General features: G+C 40.1%; 1 protein-coding gene across 1 annotated transcript in view; it reads right to left on the bottom strand.

The window, feature by feature from the left end:
- Positions 1 to 19,550, bottom strand: part of crybg1b (crystallin beta-gamma domain containing 1b) — a 43,382-nt gene that overhangs the window by 17,114 nt on the left and 6,718 nt on the right. The window contains exons 3-10 of the mRNA XM_056456275.1: positions 16,870 to 17,386; positions 16,581 to 16,779; positions 4,868 to 12,299; positions 4,615 to 4,755; positions 4,149 to 4,187; positions 3,801 to 3,919; positions 3,564 to 3,711; positions 2,369 to 2,508 (exon numbers count right to left, since the gene is read on the bottom strand). Coding sequence (XP_056312250.1) covers positions 2,369 to 2,508; positions 3,564 to 3,711; positions 3,801 to 3,919; positions 4,149 to 4,187; positions 4,615 to 4,755; positions 4,868 to 12,299; positions 16,581 to 16,779; positions 16,870 to 17,386 — 8,735 coding nt within the window. The remainder of the gene's footprint in view (positions 1 to 2,368; positions 2,509 to 3,563; positions 3,712 to 3,800; positions 3,920 to 4,148; positions 4,188 to 4,614; positions 4,756 to 4,867; positions 12,300 to 16,580; positions 16,780 to 16,869; positions 17,387 to 19,550) is intronic.

Genomic DNA, 19,550 nt, shown 5'->3' with positions numbered 1-19,550 from the left:
AATCATTAAGCAGCCAACCACAGAGCTCAACACCAACAGTCGATCAAGCAGCCAATCACAGAGCTCAAAACAAACCGTCAATCCTCAAGATGCCAATCACAGAACTCAAACTCAGCTGTCAATCATCAAGCAGCCAATCACAGAGCTCAAATTTAGCTGTCAAACATGAAGCAGCCAACCACAGAGCTTAAATTTAGCTGTCAAACATGAAGCAGCCAATCAGAGAGCTCAAATTGAACTGTCAATCATTAAGCAGCTAATCACAAAGCTCAAACCAGCTGTCAATCATCAAGATGCCAATCACAGAGCTCAAATTCAGCTGTCAATCATCAAGCAGCCAATCACAGAGCTCAAATTTAGCTGTCAAACATGAAGCAGCCAACCACAGAGCTTAAATTTAGCTGTCAAACATGAAGCAGCCAATCAGAGAGCTCAAATTGAACTGTCAATCATCAAGCAGCTAATCACAAAGCTCAAACCAGTTGTCAATCATCAAGCAGCCAATCACAGAGCTTTTTTTAGCTGTTAATCATGAAGCTTCCAATCAAAGCACACAAATTTAGCTGTCAATCATCAAGCAGCCAATTATAGAGCTCAAATCCAGGTGCCAATCATTAAGCAGCCAACCACAGAGCTCAACACCAACAGTCGATCAAGCAGCCAATCACAGAGCTCAAAACAAACCGTCAATCCTCAAGATGCCAATCACAGAACTCAAACTCAGCTGTCAATCATCAAGCAGCCAATCACAGAGCTCAAATTTAGCTGTCAAACATGAAGCAGCCAACCACAGAGCTTAAATTTAGCTGTCAAACATGAAGCAGCCAATCAGAGAGCTCAAATTGAACTGTCAATCATCAAGCAGCTAATCACAAAGCTCAAACCAGCTGTCAATCATCAAGATGCCAATCACAGAGCTCAAATTCAGCTGTCAATCATCAAGCAGCCAATCACAGAGCTCAAATTTAGCTGTCAATCATCAAGCTGACAATCACAGAGCTCAAAACAGCTGTCAATCATCAAGCAGCCAATCACAGAGCTCAAATTTAAGCTGCGGTCACACTGGGCTTTTCCTCCCATAGACTTCCATTCATACGCACGTGAATGCGTCAGACCGGAAACGCAGGGTCATGCGTTAAGTTTCGCAGTTCGCTGCGGCGCAAAGTTCAAGCTTGGTGAACTCTGACCTGGGAAATCGCATCACTTGACTGCGTGAGACCAATCCAGGATCAAAACAGCACCTATCTGGACAGAAATTTAAAACATGGAGAAATCGCTCGCTTTTTTAATGTTTAATCATCTTGTTTAATCCCGCCCCTTTTCACAGCGCCGCACGGCAGAATTTCGCACACACAAAGACCGCAGCTTAAGCTGTCAATCATCAAGCTGACAATCACAGCAGACAAATTCAACTGTCAATCATCAAGCAGCCAATCGCAGAGCTCAAAGCCAGCTGTCAATCATCAACTAATCAATCACAGAGATCAAAACTAATTGTCAATCATCAAGCAGCCAATCACAAAACTCAAAACCAGCTGTCAATCATCAACTAGCCAATCACAGAGATCAAAACTAATTGTCAATCATCAAGCAGCCAATCACAAAACTCAAAACCAGCTGTCAATTATCAACAGCCAAATCACAGAGCTCTAACTTCACTTAATTTTGACTCATTATTTCTTAAAACAACTGAATATTTTTTGCTTGTCTGGAAAATGTTTCTTGATTTAAGATTTTTTAGATATTTTGACAACTAAGCAAGATTTTTTTTTGCAGTATAAAACTTTCAAACTTTAAGTTTAGTAACTCTATACTATTTCTATTTCAATTAATGTCCTTTCTGTCAGCATTGCTGAAGCCATCAGAGTTACGATTTTGTCCTGGATTATGTGCTTCTGATGCTGTTTATGTGGTGTGTGTGTGTGTGTGTGTGTGTGTGTGTGTGTGTGTGTGTGTGTGTGTGTGTGTGTGTGAGAGTAAGTGAAGCCTCTGACTCAAACACACTCATAATGCATAACACACACATGAATCATCAGGAATCTCGGGTTTGTTTTCAAAGCGACCTTCACAACACTGGCACTCTCAAAACACCCACAGCTGTACAGAAAAGTGAGCATTTACGTTTTAGGAACACAATCGGAGTGCTGCTAGCCTCGCAAATCTTACCGAAAGTATTTTTAACTAAAGCAACACAATCTGTTGGTTATTCAAAAGAATGAATCATAACACAGATTTCTCTAATTCTTCAATCAAGAGCTTTGGTTTGACCTTCACACACACACACACACACACACACACACACACACACACACACACACACCCAACAGTAAGTGCTCAAGGTCTGAGCAGGGTGTGTTTGTTAACTTACAGACCACTGTGGACTTTGATAGATCCGGTGCTCTGAGGACGGCCGAAGCTGCTCACTTCTTCTGCATGATCCACAAACTCAGAGCTGTGGCCCCGGCCAGCGGGCTCCGTGAACAGCTCTATCCGGGGAGTAGCGTAGTCCTAAATAACAGAGCAAAAATCTGAATGCTATTTTTACAACATTCTGTGCATCAAATGCTCCTGCCAAAAACAAAAGTAATAAAATATATATATATAGGTAAAACTAGACCTTCCTTGACTTCCTATGAAAGCATGCAGCACAAGAAGTAACTTGCTGCAGTACACTTATCAGCCAGTGGTGGCACTAATAACAAGGGTTTTTGGATTGTACATACAGCCTCTTAAGCCCAGGACACACTAAGTTGATGCCAAACAACTAACACTAACGAAACCCACCTTTGTTTTGTCGCCTCGCGTTGGATCGCATTCTAGACCAAAAAGCTACTCGTGAGCACACCAAATGGATAAAAGCCGACTGATTTTGTCACTCGCCACAGAGGGATTCACTTGTGTAAATATCAGAGTGCTCTCGTCAGCCGACACTCTGACGCTGATTCTACGTGCTGAATTGGCCCCAAAACACCAGCTTCAACATTAACCTGATGAGAGCCGATGTGTGGACATACCAAACACACTAGTCGGACCAACGACACCCAATGGCCTACCGTCGTCTTAGTGTGTCTAAGCCCTTAAGTCGAGAATTCACCAAGACGAAGTAAAAAAACTAGTGGTGATATAAACAGACTGTGTTCTTTTACAATTGTTTGACAAATTAATCAATCTATATTAATTTAAGATTTCCAAAATGCATCGCTATTCTCTCTTTAATTAATTCTAAGCTCAGATTTACCAACAGATGGCGCTGTATGATAACAGCAGTAACTTAGGTCTTTATGCCGAAGAACTCTTCCTCATGATCCTTTGAGTGTATGACAAAGAAATAAGCCTAGAGCACTGTCTGCTGTTAAAACTATCTGAGAGCACCACCTGCTGTTATGCAGAATCGATTTCTTAAATAATTGTTCACCTCAGTTGGCCCCCAAATCTGCAAATATAAACGTGAGGAGAGGTGATGACCGGAAAACACCATTAAAACTAGTATGGCAGATTAAACTATGGCCGACCATTGGCTTGGTGTGTCCCAGCCTTTAAATATTTAAAATCCGTTCACTTACTCTGACAGCCAGTCGAATCGAGCCAATTACCACAGGGGCAGAGACTTCTTCCCCTTCTTCTGCCCATTGATTGGGCAGTTCAATAACGCCTTCCTCTTCCAGAGGAATAGATCGTCCCTCAAATCCTGGTTTCTCATACAATATCCAGCTACAACAGGCCAAAATGCAGTTCAATCAAATCTACCGAAATGCACATGATCATGAATTGAGAATATAATCTCCACATATGCTGCTTACCATCCTCTAACCACTTTAATGGATATGACAGTGGACAGATGCATGTGTGTAGCATCAGGCTGGTCCCTGTAGAACTCAAAGGACTGCCCGTTGAACTGATGGTGCTCATATATCACAATCTGGTGAGTAAAAAAAACAAACAATTTTAATCATGCAAGACCTTATGGAGCGTCCAAATCAGAGGCTCTGTTCTAATGTTAGACTGGTACAACAGGTTGCATCTAATGCACTTTACCAACATATTTAAAACATGAATGAAATTCAAAAAACTTGGCTCATGTTGTGCAAATAGACATTTCATTTCTGCAAAATTCTCTGTTAGGTCATGGTTTTGAAATGTTAACAAACCTTTCCAGGACGTCGATGGAGTCCACGAGAAGTTGGAATCTGAAAGATAAAACGACCCGTTGTGGTTAACAGAACAACACAGAGTAATGCCAATGTTAAACCAAGCAGACAAACACTCAAAAACATGATCTAAAGCAGGGGTCACCAATCTCGGTCCTGGAGGGCCGGTGTCCCTGCAGAGTTTAGCTACAACTTACCTTAACACACCTGCATGGATGTTTCAAGTATACCTAGTAAGACCTTGATTAGCTTGTTCAGGTGTGTTTGATTAGAGTTGGAGCTAAAATCTGTAGGGCACCGGCCCTCCAGGAACAAGTTTGGTGACCCCTGATCTAAAAATTTAACCTTAGGACTTCAAACCCCTTACATTGTTATGTACAAATACAGATTAACACACAGGCATGTGGAGTGATTGTAAATATGAAGACATCCATTTACAAACAACACACTAGTAAAAGACACATACATTTGGGAGTTCCCTCTGTGGTTCAGCTTGAGAGATTTGAGGAACTTGAGGTGCAGGTGGAACTTCTGATATTTTCCTGTCAGCTATATCAGACTTTTTGAGATCCACTAGACCGGGTATGGAAGCACTTTCTTGAGCTGCCTAATCACACAGAAACACATATATACATAGAATTCAACACTAGACAACAATGAGCTGATGCATTTACTATTATATGCAAGTGGATTAATTAAATAAACGAGGAATGGCTGACCAGTGAGTCGATCTTATTTGATGGCAGATCTTTTCCTGGTTCCTTTGGAAGAAATTTATCCAGATAACTTGGCAACTTGATGTCCTCAAAAGATGGAAGTGGTGGTGGAGCATTAGCGTTTTCTGCTGTAGTCACACTGGGGACTGCTGGTGTTGTTTTCTGTTCAAGAATCAGAGTTGGACTATCGGGTTGCAGAACAACATTACTACTAGTCTGGATACCGTTAAGAAGTGGTGAATTAGTGTCTGTTAGTATTGTGACAGGAGGGTCTGCTCTTTTCAACTCAGGTGTCAGTGTAGGTCCATAATCCTTAGTAACTTTCAGTGCAGACTGAGAACTAGAAAGCAAAGAATCTTTAGTGTCTCCTGAAGTTGTTTTGGGGGCAGGCATCAAGGCAGGTGTATTATCTTTATTGAGTTTTTTAGATTCAGGCATTTGCAAATGTCCATCACTCTTAGTTGGTTCCAATACAACCTGGGAATCAGGATGGGTAACACTAGGAGAAGAAGAATCATTCCTATCTGCTAATACAGTGAGTTTGGTGTCTCCTGAAGTCATTTTGGAGCCTGGTGACATTGCAGGTGTATCACCTTTAGTGGGTTTTTGTACAGCTTGGGGACCAGACTGGTTACAACTAGCATTAGTGTCTGTTAAAATAGTGACCGGAGAGTCTGCTAAACTGGTTTTAGAGTCAGGCATTTTCAGAAGTCTGTCATTGTTAGTAGATTTTAGAGCAACTTGGGAAGTAGCATGGGTACCACTGGGAGCTGGAAAAGTGTTTATGTCTGTTATTGCAATTGCTGATGGATCTCTTGAAGTTGCTTTAACCACAACATCCTTACTGGATTTTAGAAAATCATGAGAAGCAGGCTGAGTACTGAGGTAGTCCTTGCAACCAAGGGCTTGCTCTACTGCATTTTGTTCATGTGTTTCTGTTGTTGGTGTAAGCTGTGATTGTATAGGTGTTGAAGACCCTGAAGTATCACTTGGGGACAACAGTCTATTTGAAGCACTCTCAGCAGGGCTTAAAAACTCAGTGCGTCTTGCTTTGCTGGGGCTGCGTAGCATGCTGACAATGGAGCACCTCTCCAAACGAGACCTAGTCTGGGGTTCTGTTGTGATTTCATTTGATCCCTCATCTTTTTCTTCCTCTTCCTTATCAGACTCCTTCCTATTCCTTTGGAAGATCAAGGACCTTGTGAGAATGCTCTCACGCTTAGGTTTGATTTCCACGTTCTTGACCTCTGTGTCTGGGCTCTTGGTTACTGAGTCAGGAGCCATATCCAAAATGAATCCCCTTCTTCTCTTCAAGCCATGCTGGAACTCCTCTGGGTCGAAGGGTTTCTCAAAGTGGTCTTCTCTGATGGCAGGCATTGCAAATGGAGGGGCTTGCAAGCGATGTTGGTTGTGCTTGCGTTGGGGGAGGCTGAATGGCATTGCTAGCCTTTTCACATTTGCAATAAAGTCATCTGAGTCAAATTCCCCTGATGTATCCAGCTTGGTCTCACTCACAGATGAGCTGAGTTTATGTTTTGGTTCAGGAAGTAACTGTTTCTTCCTTAAAGGACGTTGGTGATCCACATCAAGCCAGCTAGATGGAGAGTCTCTGTGTACAGAGGAGCTGCCAGGTGCAAAGGGAATTTGAGGAAGGATAAAGGGTTTAGAGATGAATTCCTTTTTTCTTGTGGCTGGATCTGTAGATTTACTGGCAGGAGATTGGGATTTCTCACTACCTGAAGCCAATGTATGGGAGATCTTATCTTTGTCTAAGGATTGAAAAGGTATGGTCTTTTCAGCGACTGAGGGTACTGATGGTGGGATCTTCTCATTGTCATAATCTGCTAACGAGAGGGTTTTTTCTTTGGACAAAGAAAGTGGAGCTATATTCTCCATTTCAGTAGAGGCCAGTGGAATTGATGATGATGCTGGTAGTGGAATGGTCTTTTCATTGTTATTAGTCATATCATTGGAGAACGGTGGATTGGTTGCTGGTGTAGGTGCAGCATTTTCTTTAGCCGAGGTTTTTCCAGGGGTGGGTTTTTCATTGACTGGTGTAGGTGAAGATTTGGTCTCTTCAACTTTAGTTTCTACTTTAGTTGTATTCCCACTAGCTATGTCTAAAGAAGTTGTTTCATTAGTTAAGATTGATAGAGGTGTAGTCTTTTCATGACTCGTATCTAATAATGTGGAGTTAGACTCAGTGGTTGATGATAGAGAAGGCGATGTCTTTTCATTAGTTGAAGCTGGGGGCGAGATGGTCTTTTCAATGGTTGAAGTTGGTGCAGGTGTGCTCTTTTTACTGGTTGAGGCTAGGAGAGATGCCGTCTTTTCATTGGTTGAGGCTGGGGGAGGTGGAGTGTTTTCATTAGTTGAGGATGGTAGAGGCGTGGTATTTTCATTGGTTGAGACTGGTGAAGGCGTGGTCTTTTCTTTGGTTGAAGCTGATGGAGGTGTGGCCTTTTCCTTAATTACAACTTGTAAAGGTGTAGTCTTTTCATTAGTTGAATCTTGAAGAGGTGTGGTCTTTTCATTAGTTGAAGCTGGTGGAGGTGCTGACTTTTTATTAGTCGAGGCTGGTGGAGGTGTGATCTTTTCATTGGTTAAAGCTGGTGGAGATTTGGTCTTTTCATTAGTTGAAGATAGTGGAGGTGTGGTCTTTTCATTAGTTAAGACAGGTGGAGGTGTGGTGTTTTCATTAGTTGAGACTGGTGGAGGTGTGGTCTTTTTATTAGTTGAAGCTGGTGGAGGTGTGGTCTTTTCATTAGTTGAAGATAGTGGAGGTGTGGTGTTTTCATTAGTTAAGGCTGGTGGAGCTGTGGTCTTTTCATTAGTTGAAGATAGTGGAGGTGTGGTGTTTTCATTAGTTAAGGCTGGTGGAGGTGTGGTCTTTTCATTAGTTGAGACAGGTGGAGGTGCTGTCTTTTCATTAGTTGAGGCTGGTGGAGGTGCTGTCTTTTCACTAGTTGAGGCTGGTGGAGGTGTGGTCTTTTTATTTGTTGAGGCTGGTGGAGGTGCGGTCTTTTCATTTGTTGAGGTTGGTGGAGGTGCTGTCTTTTCATTAGTTGAGGCTGGTGGAGGTGCTGTCTTTTCATTAGTTGAGGCTGGTGGAGGTGCTGTCTTTTCATTAGTTGAGGCTGGTGGAGGTGTGGTCTTTTCATTAGTTGAGACTGGTGGAGGTGTGGTCTTTTCATTAGTTGAGACTGGTGGAGGTGTGGTCTTTTCATTTGTTGAGGCTGGTGGAGGTGTGGTCTTTTCATTTGTTGAGGCTGGTGGAGGTGCGGTCTTTTCATTTGTTGAGGTTGGTGGAGGTGCTGTCTTTTCATTAGTTGAGGCTGGTGGAGGTGCTGTCTTTTTATTAGTTGAGGCTGGTGGAGGTGCTGTCTTTTCATTAGTTGAGGCTGGTGGAGGTGTGGTCTTTTCATTAGTTGAGACTGGTGGAGGTGTGGTCTTTTCATTAGTTGAGACTGGTGGAGGTGTGGTCTTTTCATTTGTTGAGGCTGGTGGAGGTGTGGTCTTTTCATTTGTTGAGACTGGTGGAGGTGTGGTCTTTTCATTAGTTGAGACTGGTGGAGGTGTGGTCTTTTCATTTGTTGAGACTGGTGGAGGTGTGGTCTTTTCATTTTTTGAGACTGGTGGAGGTGTGGTCTTTTCATTAGTTGAGACTGGTGGAGGTGTGTTCTTTTCATTAGTTGAGACTGGTGGAGGTGTGGTCTTTTCATTAGTTGAGACTGGTGGAGGTGTGGTCTTTTTATTTGTTGAGACTGGTGGAGGTGTGGTCTTTTCATTTGTTGAGACTGGTGGAGGTGGGGTCTTTTCATTAGTTGAGGCTGGTGGAGATGTGGTCTTTTCATTAGTTGAGGCTGGTGGAGGTGTGGTGTTTTCATTAGTTGAGACTGGTGGAGGTGTGGTCTTTTCATTTGTTGAGGCTGGTGGAGGTGTGGTCGTTTCATTAGTTGAGGCTGGTGGAGGTGCTGTCTTTTCATTTGTTGAGACTGGTGGAGGTGCTGTCTTTTCATTAGTTGAGGCTGGTGGAGGTGTGATGATTTCATTATCTGACACTGAGGGAGGTGTGGTCTTTTCATTAGTTGAGACTGGTGGAGGTGTGGTCTTTTCATTAGTTGAGACTGGTGGAGGTGTGGCCTTTTCATTGGTTGAAGCTGGTGGAGAAGCAGTCTTTTCATTATTTGAGACTGGTGGACATGTGGTCTTTTTATTGGTCGAGACTGGTGGAGGTGTGGTCTTTTCATTAGTTGAGACTGGTGGAGGTGTGGTCTTTTCATTTGTTGAGGCTGGTGGAGGTGTGGTCGTTTCATTAGTTGAGGCTGGTGGAGGTGCTGTCTTTTCATTAGTTGAGGCTGGTGGAGGTGTGGTGATTTCATTATTTGACACTGAGGGAGGTGTGGTCTTTTCATTAGTTGAGACTGGTGGAGGTGTGGTCTTTTCATTAGTTGAGACTGGTGGAGGTGTGGCCTTTTTATTGGTTGAAGCTGGTGGAGAAGCAGTCTTTTCATTATTTGAGACTGGTGGACGTGTGGTCTTTTTATTGGTCGAGACTGGTGGAGGTGTGGCCTTTTCATTAGTTGAGACTGGTGGAGGTGTGGTCTTTTCATTGGTTGAAGCTGGTGGAGGTGAGGTCTTTTCATTGGTTGAAGCTGGTGGAGGTGTGGCCTTTTCATTGGTTGAAGCTGGTGGAGGTGTGGTCTTTTCATTGGTTGAAGCTGGTGGAGGAGCAGTCTTTTCATTATTTGAGACTGCTGGATGTGTGGTCTTTTCATTAGTCGAGACTGGTAGATGTGCGGTCTTTTCGTTAGTCGACACTTGTGGAGGTGTGGCCTGTTGATTAGTTAAGGCTTGTGGAGGTATAGTCTTTTCATTAGTCAAAGCTGGTGGAGGTGTGCTCTTTTCATTAGTTAAAGCTGGTAAAGGTGTAGTCTCTTTAATAGTTATAGTTGGTGGATGTGTAGTATTTTCTGTAGTGGAGGTTGGTGGAGGCGTGGCCTGTTCATTAGTTAAAGCTTGTGATGATGTAGTCTTCTCATTAGCTGAATTTAGTTTGCTCTTGACACCAGTGGAGCCTACTGAAGAAGTGACGGTCTCAGTTGACGATGTTGATTGAGTGTTTTCATTACTCGGGGCAGGGTAAGTGGAGGAAATCTCATTAGCTGAGACAGGTAAGGATGTGGTCTTTTCACTAGATGTGTTTTTGTTAGTGGTTTCTAATGGAATTTTGTTCTTTTCATTAGCTGAGGCTTGTGAAGGTTTGTTTATGTCCGCTGGTGGAGGGATAGTATTTTCATTAGTCAAAGAAGATGAAGTGGAGATGGTCTCATTGGTTGAGGCTTGTGGCGACCTGTTCTCGTCAATAGGTGTAGATTTTTTTAGTGTGGTTTTGTCAATAGTTGATGTTGTTCCAAGAGGAGGAGTCTTTATATTAGCTGAATCTGATGGAATTGGTGTATTGTTGTTAATTGATGACAAGGCTGAATTAGAGGTACACTTTTCAGTGATCTGCTTGGTGGATACTTCATTGGCTGTTGATGACAGATTCCCAATATTGGGTGGCATTACAGCATTTTCATTGCTAGAACAAGGTATATTTCCTTGTTCTAGACTGGCAGACAACTGATCTTCTGTCTTTATGGAGTGCATATCTCCATTCACTATGAATGTCTTTTCTGTACAAGCAGGTTTGTTCTTAGTTTTGTTTTCGGCTCCCCCTTCAAATTCAGTGTTAGGCTTTTCTTTTTGCTTTTGTAAATCTCTTCTACTGGATGTCTTCTGCACATCCTTGATTCCGGATTGGATCTCTACCACACCTTCTCTTTCTGTAGGTGTAATCTGAGCTGAAATTATGCTGTCCGTTTGGTTTTGATAAGTGGTTTTTGATAAATGTGGGGTTTTTGCCAGTGCCCTACATGTAGAAGTGTGTTTTTCTTTTTTAATCTGATCCAACAATGCATTAGAAGAGATTGTTTCTGTATTCAGAATTTCCACGATTGTTGTGTCTTCCTGCCTGGCGTCATTGGGCCTCACAGCTGAGGAGTCCTTTGATTTAGCTTGTTTGGTTGTCTTTGATTTGATCCCACCGTCTGCTTTCTGCTCGGTTGGCTTTGACGTATTGACCTCATTACAGTGTTTGTGAGTCGCAGTTGATTCTGTCTCATTGTTTTTTTGCTGTTTTTCATTGCTTGGCTCAATCAAAGCATCCTTTGATACCGATGGTGTTTGTGACTTGTCTGATTGTGGGTGATTTTCAGAAGTGTTTTTGCCTTTAGGCATACACATAATGGTGTCTTTCTCAGGTAAGTCCAACATATCAGTCTCACTCTCTCTGCTCCGCATGGCATCATTCCATGAGGCTGCAACTCTGCATTTGGCAGGCTCAAAGAAGTCTTTAGCGCTGGCCTCTTTCAGGTCCTCTGGGGATAATGGTTTCTTCTCTTTTGTCCCAGATGGATCTGATTTCCCTGATTCTCCAAACAATGTGTTTACAATCATGTCTCTGTTCCTCAGTCCCCCCTCTTCTGAGCTCTCTTCAACAGGCTGTTTTTTGTTGCCATTATTTTGTTGCTTTTCAGTTTTTGGCTCAATGTCCATCACTACTGTCCTTCTTTCACTTTGGGATCTGGATGTAGGAGGCTGTCCATTAGAAGCAGTGGTCACCACCGCCTCTTTCTCTAACTTCGAAGGAACTTTAGGTCTTTTGCTTGCGATCTCCTCCTCCTCTTTTGCAGAAGTGCTCTTAGTGAGATCTTTCGTTTTTGAAAGAGGTTTTGATGCCATATCAGACTCAGTGCTGTTCTTGTTATTCTGTTCACCGGTGTCTTGTTTGTTTTGGCTAGTGGGGCTTTGAGGTTGACCCATATCTTTATTTCTTCGCTTTTTAGATCGCGTCCCTGTCCGAGTTGTCAATTTCACCTCATCAGTAGACATTAAAACAGTCTCCTGAGAACAACTTTCTTTATCTGCATCTTTATTCCCAAATTTTAAGTCCGTTTTGCTCTCTGGCTGTGCAAGTTTGGTTTGTGTTGCATCATGGGATTTGGAGTCTGTTTGATCAATGTTTAAATGAGGTTTAGATTTAAACTTCGGACCTCCAGTGGTTGATTTGTTGAAATGAGCAGCCTTTTTTAAAGCTCCTTCATTCAATGTATGACCAGATGGCAGTGGAATCTTCTCATCTGTCCCTCCTGTGTTGAAATTCCTCGCTCTCTCTTTAACCGATTGTTTGGGAGGTGCAGAACTGGACCGTCCTCCAGCTTGTACTGTAAAGTCTTTGAGATGACTGGGCATTTTTCGAGCTGGAGAAATATCCAGACGGCGCAGGTTTGTGGAGCTACTAACTGCATTGGTTGCTCCTCGCTCAAACAGATTGATCTTGTCTGCGATTTTGCCTTTAGGATGGCTGGACTTGACACTGGGGCCGTCCACTCTACAAAACAATAAACAACAAAGGTCAAAAGCATGCAAAAAATGTCAAATGCTCCTGTATTAAGTTCACTCCCTTCATTAGCTTTTGACTCATTGTGTCTTTGTTTCCTCTTTAACAACCAATCCACTTCCTTTCTTCATTGCGTATGCTTTTTAAGTCAGCCAAATGACTAACACGTGCGTTGGAGGACAAGTTGGAAGTTGCAGGCTAATTTAAAGTATACTCCCACATACTAACATTTCTTTATAGTAGTTTATAATCCGTCAGTGCTTTTGAAGCATACAAGCATAAAGTAGTTGAATTATTCTTTTGCGGTGATTCTACAGTTGCTATGGTAACACAACAACTATAGTAATTACTGTGTTGTGGTGATTCTACAGTTGCTATGGTAACACAACAACTACAACAATTAATCTGTTGTGGTGATTCTACAGTTGCTATGGTAACACCGCAACTATAGTAATTAATCTGTTGTGGTTATTCTACAGTTGCTATGGTAACACAACAACTATAGCAATTAATCTGTTGTGATGATTCTACAATTTCTATGGTAACGCCACAACCACAGAAATATAAACAAATGATCCAATACAGTAGGTTTCTACATCTTTGCGGTATATTATTCTACAATGCACCACAATTTACTGTAGTAACAGCTTAAGTATACTACAGTGTTTATTACAGTTTATCAGTTCACTATAGTTAATACTACAGTATGCTGGAGCATTCATTAATAAGGGGTTGTAATAATAAAATACATGCAGTATAATACCCTTTTGTAGTATGATTTTAAGACATTCTGGTATTTAAAATAAATGACTTTAGTGTTTTTACGCGGGTTTTGAATGATGAAAATTTAGCGTATCTGGAGTACAGAAAAAGTTAGACATTGGGATTGAGTTTTTAAAGTATTTAATAGGGGTGTGAAGAGACGCCTACTCTATGAGAACAAGATTAGATTTTTCCACTATTTTAAAGAAATCCTTAATGATGATCAATGGAATTCAAAAATTTTGCTAATATATGAATGGGAAATAGATTTTTATTAAAAAAAAGAAAGCAAAACAATTTAGGTGTTTTTTTTATTAACTTGTAATGAATTTATTTCCATTTTTTTATGTATGCAATGTCCATTAATATTTCCATAATTTTATGTATACAATAGTTTTATATTAGTTTATATTGAATTCTATGCAATGAACATGCAAACACTGCAAAATATTTGTTAATACATAAATAGAAAATAGTAAACTCTACTGACTGGCTTTTCCCCTATAGAATCTCAGAGTATTTACACTGCAGATCTTAATGGTCAATTCGGATTTTGTGACAATATCCGATTTTTTTTTGATGACGTGCTTACATTTATCGTCTTTTAAAAGTAACTCACATCCGATTGTCTGCATTTACACTGCACACGGCAAAAGGCGCAATGACCAGAAAAAAACGCTGACTGACAGCTGATAATAAAAAGTGCTCTTTTCTCCATTCCTGTATTTATTCTGTTTACATGGTTTCATTTTGTTATTTTTTTTGACAAGTTGTTTTGCTAAATGTTCTCATTTGGCCTGATCTTGTGACACCCCTAGTATTTATATAAAGTATATACAGAGAAAAACATATTGTTTTCTTTATAGATTTTATAGTTTCTATTTATATGTGAATATCCCTTAAAATTCTATTAGCTCTTTCTTGACTGCCGTGTATTTTGTTTTGTAACTTAAATTACATTTAAAAATGTACCTAACATTGTGTCTGTGCATATCTGACCCACTATTGGGATGTGATTCTTCCATTGTCTTAAATAGTACTACAACACTAAATAATATAAATAAAATTATTTGGTTGTTGTAATGAAAATTTAGTCAAATATGGACAAACCCAAACGTGTTTATTGTTTCAATTCAATTTAAATCACACTTCACTTTTTAACCCAAAAGTTGGGTTTGTCCATATTTGACCCAATATTGTGTTGCAACAACCCAGAATTTATTCAGAGTGAATACTAATGTCTATATTCTTCTTATTGTAATTGTTTTCCTGTTTTGCATAGCGTTTTTTGTTCTTGTTTGTGCTATTTATGTCTGAAAATATCTCCATAATTGCAAAAAACATCCGTAAAAAATGTAGCACGAACCTAGAATGTTGCGCAAGTTTTCTGGGCGATACTAAAGCTGCGACAGAGCACGACAGTCAGAAGATAACTGAGATTATTTTAGATGAAGTAGCAGAGATTTCATCTGTTGCTCACTCAAAACCTAACAAGACTTATAAAGTAATGCAGGAGTCATGTGGACTGTTGTTATGACTCTTGTCTGATCACTTAAAAGAAAATCTTCAAAATATACTATTTCCTTTTGTTTGACATGATGGCGACTGCTTTCATTTTTTAGATGCACTGTCAAGAGCATGCTGGTGAATAAAGCAGAAATGCAGACATCTAGAAAAACTGGCATCTAACAATGCAGCCACTTAATTGTTATGAAGATTCCTCTTTTCAATGCAGAGAGCTCTTTGAACACAGTCACGATCATTAACCAACAGGTTTTTTTTTATGCATGAGCTTACAGCCCAGAGGAATGACAAGTACCTGATAATGACCATCCTTCATGGCATGACGCATGCTGTTTTTCCCTGGTTTTCTCTAAAGAGCGTTTCCCACATTCAGTTTAAACAGTATTTACATGCATAATGCATTATAGGGATTGTTTTGACAGAATAGATACATAACACTATATTAAAAGTAATAGTTTTTAATGAGATAATGAAAATGCATGACTCAAAATACATAAATTAGGAGATTTAAGTATTTAAATTGAAGTCAGAGGTTTAGTTTTGGCCTCATTTCACAGTTTATATGCATGGAGTCTTCTATAGGTGTATTAAATATTTATTCTAAACTTATACATGAAGTTACCATCAAACTTTAAGTACATCGGTGCAAAAATATTAGTGCTTTTGCAATATTTCAGCCACTTCTTGGCTTTAATTTTGTTGATAAATGTTTATATGTAAATGCTCCATCAAACAATGGTCACTTTTTAATCTGAAAGTTAAATTAATTGATTGTTTAAACACGTCGTCGTCTTTTGTTTGATTATCTTTGGTGTGCTTTGTGTATAATTTGACACTCTCAGTTTTTAAATGCACAAGACAATTTAAAAACAAGCTAATAACTTATTATTTCCCATATGGGTATCAAAAATAGTGTATATACCAGACCAAATATATCTGTGCTTTATTTCAGAGACTTTTGGCCTGAATTTTGTTGACAAACATGTAAATGTATGGACAAACCACTGCAGAATCAAACCATGATCACTCTTTAAATCTGAAAGTGAGTGTTTACAGTGTGGTTTGTGTGTAATTTTACTTCTCAAAGACGTTCCCAACTATTAAATTCACAAGAACATGATAAAAACTAGATAGGAAATGGATATTTATTTTATATTTGCTCACTAATAACGAAGTAATGACCAGTAGTGGCTGAATAAACAAATATTGGCCACACTTTACAATAAGGTTTCATTAGTTAGCATTAGTTATTGCATTCACTAACATTATACATAACTAATAATGAGCAATACTTGTACAATATTTAATAATCCAAATTAATGCTTGTAAACATTAGTTAATGGACTGTGCATTAACATATGTTAACAATAAATAACTTTATTTCCATTAACTAAGGTTAACAGACATGAATAAATACTGAATGTGTTGTCTTTTGTTTGTTCAAGCTAATAAATTCATTAACTAACATTAACAAAGATAAATAAATACTGTGATAAATGTGTTGTCCCTTGTTTGTTCATGCTATAGTAAACACATTTAAAAGATAATTAAATACTGTAATAAATGTATTGTATCTTCTTTGTTCATGCTAATAAATACATTAACAAACATTAACAAAGATAAATAAATACTGTAATAAATGTGTTGTTACTTGTTTGTTCATGCTAATAAATAAATTAACAAACATTATCAAAGATAAATAAATACTGTAATAAATGTCTTGTATCTTCTTTGTTCATGCTAATAAATACCTTAACAAACATTATCAAAGATAAATAAATACTGTAATAAATATATTGTTACTTGTTTACATTAACATTAATAAAGAGGAATAAATACTGTAATAAATGTGTTTGTTCATGCTACACATTAACTAACATGAGTGGTTTTGATGGTACAATGAAGGCTAAAGTGTTTACAGTCCAGCCTAAACTATCCCCTGTGTTATTTCTGTAAGCAGCAAACAGGTTAAACAGGTAGATTTACCTGGCTCTTTCGTCAAGTCTGGCCCATCTGGAGCCTCCGCTGGCTGTTTCTTTATTAAACACATCCTGATGTTGTGTTTCTGGATCCAGAACCACTTTTTTAGGAAAGACCTTCTGGCTGTGGGACACTTTGATGCTCCTGCGTTTGGACTCTGGGCTCTCCGTCAGACGCACCACCCCCTCCTCATCCATATCCGGGCCTCCAGAAAAACCCAAAGAGTGTGTGTGTGAATCAGAATCACTCAAGTGTGCTTCCACCCATTCGGCTCGGACCACATGCTCACAGTTACCTGCTCCAGGTGAGTCCTGAACTGATTTTTCCTCCTCCCCAAAAACCGAGTCAGCCCATACCGTCTGAGCGCTACCTGTCAAACCGGTTGTTGCATCTTTCCTATTGGTGGATTTATTCTCAGCCCCGCCCTTTTCTCCATGAGAGCTCCGCCTCCTCCTTCCTGACCTCCTCCGTCCCATTAGATCTCGGGGTGATGTGCTGGTCTTGTGGCTCTCGGATGATTTGCTGCGTCTCTTTTTTTTCGCAGCGCGCCCCAGTTCTGTGTTTTGACTTGTCTTTATGTGCTGCACAGAGCCACGTGCAGATCTCAGATGCCTGTCATTCCGGTTTGGGGAAGGGCTTCGGTCTGCAGGTTCAGCAGTCTGAGCTGTCTGGTGGGTGGTTTCACTCAGGTCCTCCTCCTGGTGTTGTGTTTCGGGCTCTTCTGCAGTGGCTGCCGGACTGCCCCAACCCCATGACAGCCAGCTCCCGATGCGGCTCAACACCCCCGGGCTGCGCTCTGGAGGACTCTCTGCCTGTAAACAATTAAAACACAGTGTAATCAGGCAGGCTTTACCGCTGCCAAGAAGACAGGAACACACAACTGTTCACCCCATACATGTGTCTCCTTCAAATAGTGACCTGTGAGTGCTAAATACTGTAATAAATGTGCTGTTCCTGGTTTGTTTATACTCATAAATACATTAACAAACATGAACAGATCCTGTAATAAATACTGTATATGACTCCTTGCTTGTTCGTAATATTATTAAAGATTAATAAATATTGCTATGAATGTGCTGGTCCTTGTTTGTTCATGCTAGTAAATACATGAACAAAAATGAATAGATATTGTAATAAATATGCTGGTTCTTGTTTGTTGATTTTAATAAACATATTAGCTAACATAAACAAATAGTTTAAAATGAATAGTTTAAAGTACACATCAAATCAAAACTAGCCATATTGATTTTGTTAGCTTACACTGCTAGTTTTGTGCTGAACAAATCATCTGTGCATGTCATTATGCAAAAAACAATAGTTTGCTCTTGTAATCTAAAACTGAAATCTGGAAATGCACTTCCTTTTGTCTTCAGTTAAATTCTCAGATTAGGTCTGTCTGAGGTATTGGGCGTGGCTAGCATACTTAACCACGCCCCTCAAGCTGTCAGTTTTGACAACAAACAGAAACCATGAGGACGAGGAGTCTGTTAAGCTCTAATAACTGCCCACAAACCCTTTCCCCTGTCTTTCTGACTTTCCTACATCCAATCAGCTCGCAGCAGAAAAAACAAGCCACGCCCACTCTTTTCTCATTCATTATTGTGTTTCTCTAGGAACTGTGCCAGCTTCTGGTTCATGTGGACTTTAAAAAACAGTGTTTAACCATATTTAAAAAATATAATTAGAGCAGGGGTGCCCAAACCTTTTTCCTATAAAGAGCCAAAAAGCAAACTTGATTGAGGGCTGTGGGCCGGATATATACCAAACCATATATAATAAATTTGCCATGGGTAATTTTCTAATTTAGTGAAGTTTAATATCTTAAACTAATTTCGAGAGGAGTACGTGCTCATGATTAACCCAGCTGGCTCATATTAGCTAATCACAACCCTCCAATCAAAGCATCATAAATTCCTATATATATATCCTCTTTTCTCTTTGCAACTATCTTCGTCTTGAAGACCCCCCCCCCCTTCCCCTCCTTCCACCTTTATCCAGTATAGGTGGCCCAGTGACCAGCAGGAATTCCATCAGCTCTGGCTCCTTGCCATAGCATCCGGCATTTCGGGGTAGAGCTGGCACGCGTCCACAGGGGTTTTCCAGGGATCCCCTGGTTTTTCTCAAAGCCAAATAGGCTCTCAAGTCTGTTCTACTAGACATCTCGCTCTAAGGGAGTTCATCTTGGCCTTAGCTGCGGGGGAGCCTTGAGATCGCCCTGAGCTCTCGCCCCGCAAAGGGAGGGAGCCCTGGACTCGAGGATCCCTTGAGCTCAGGGCTCTCTCTCCCGGGACAGCATGCCAAACAAGCCTCGTAAGTCATGAGCTAAGTGTGAACTCTTGAATTGGCTAATATTTAAAGATAACTAGAAAATGTTGCTTTAAATCATATTGACTAATGCAGTATCATTTTTAACATTTTATAATGAACTTATTACAGTGAAACATAAACACCGCCATTTATATCACAAGTTGCTGAATACACTAGTCAAGCTCACTTTGATTTGCTCGCAGATGTCTTGTGCATCTGTCTAGTCATTTTAATAGGCTGATTTATTTACAGTATTTAATTGAATCATTTAATTTCAGTTGGTATTTTTGTATTTCAGCAATAAAACAAATAAACAAAAGGTTACATTAAACTCGAATTGACGATCTCTGTCAAAGGCGTTCGCCCCGACCACCTCCCCATCATTATCCTTCTCTTTTCAGATGGGATGGCGGGCCATGGATGGGAAGGTTACCATTGGCCAACTTTGGCCCACGGGTCCTACTTTGGGCATCTCTGAATTAGAGTAAACTACTTTTTAAAATACTTGTAATCAGATTACAGGTACACCATGCCCTAACAACATGCAACAAGATTTTTTACATAGTTTACATATTTTTACCATTCAAATAACTCAAATATGTCAAAATATGAGTGAAATAATGATGCAAACAATTATGTAAACATTTAACCGTGCATCAAAATTGAGGA

The sequence above is a fragment of the Danio aesculapii genome, chromosome 4, assembly GCF_903798145.1.
Source record: "Danio aesculapii chromosome 4, fDanAes4.1, whole genome shotgun sequence".
NCBI lineage: Eukaryota > Metazoa > Chordata > Actinopteri > Cypriniformes > Danionidae > Danio > Danio aesculapii.
The sequence above is the reverse complement of the archived record's forward strand: the minus strand, read 5'-3'. Positions and strand labels throughout refer to the sequence as shown.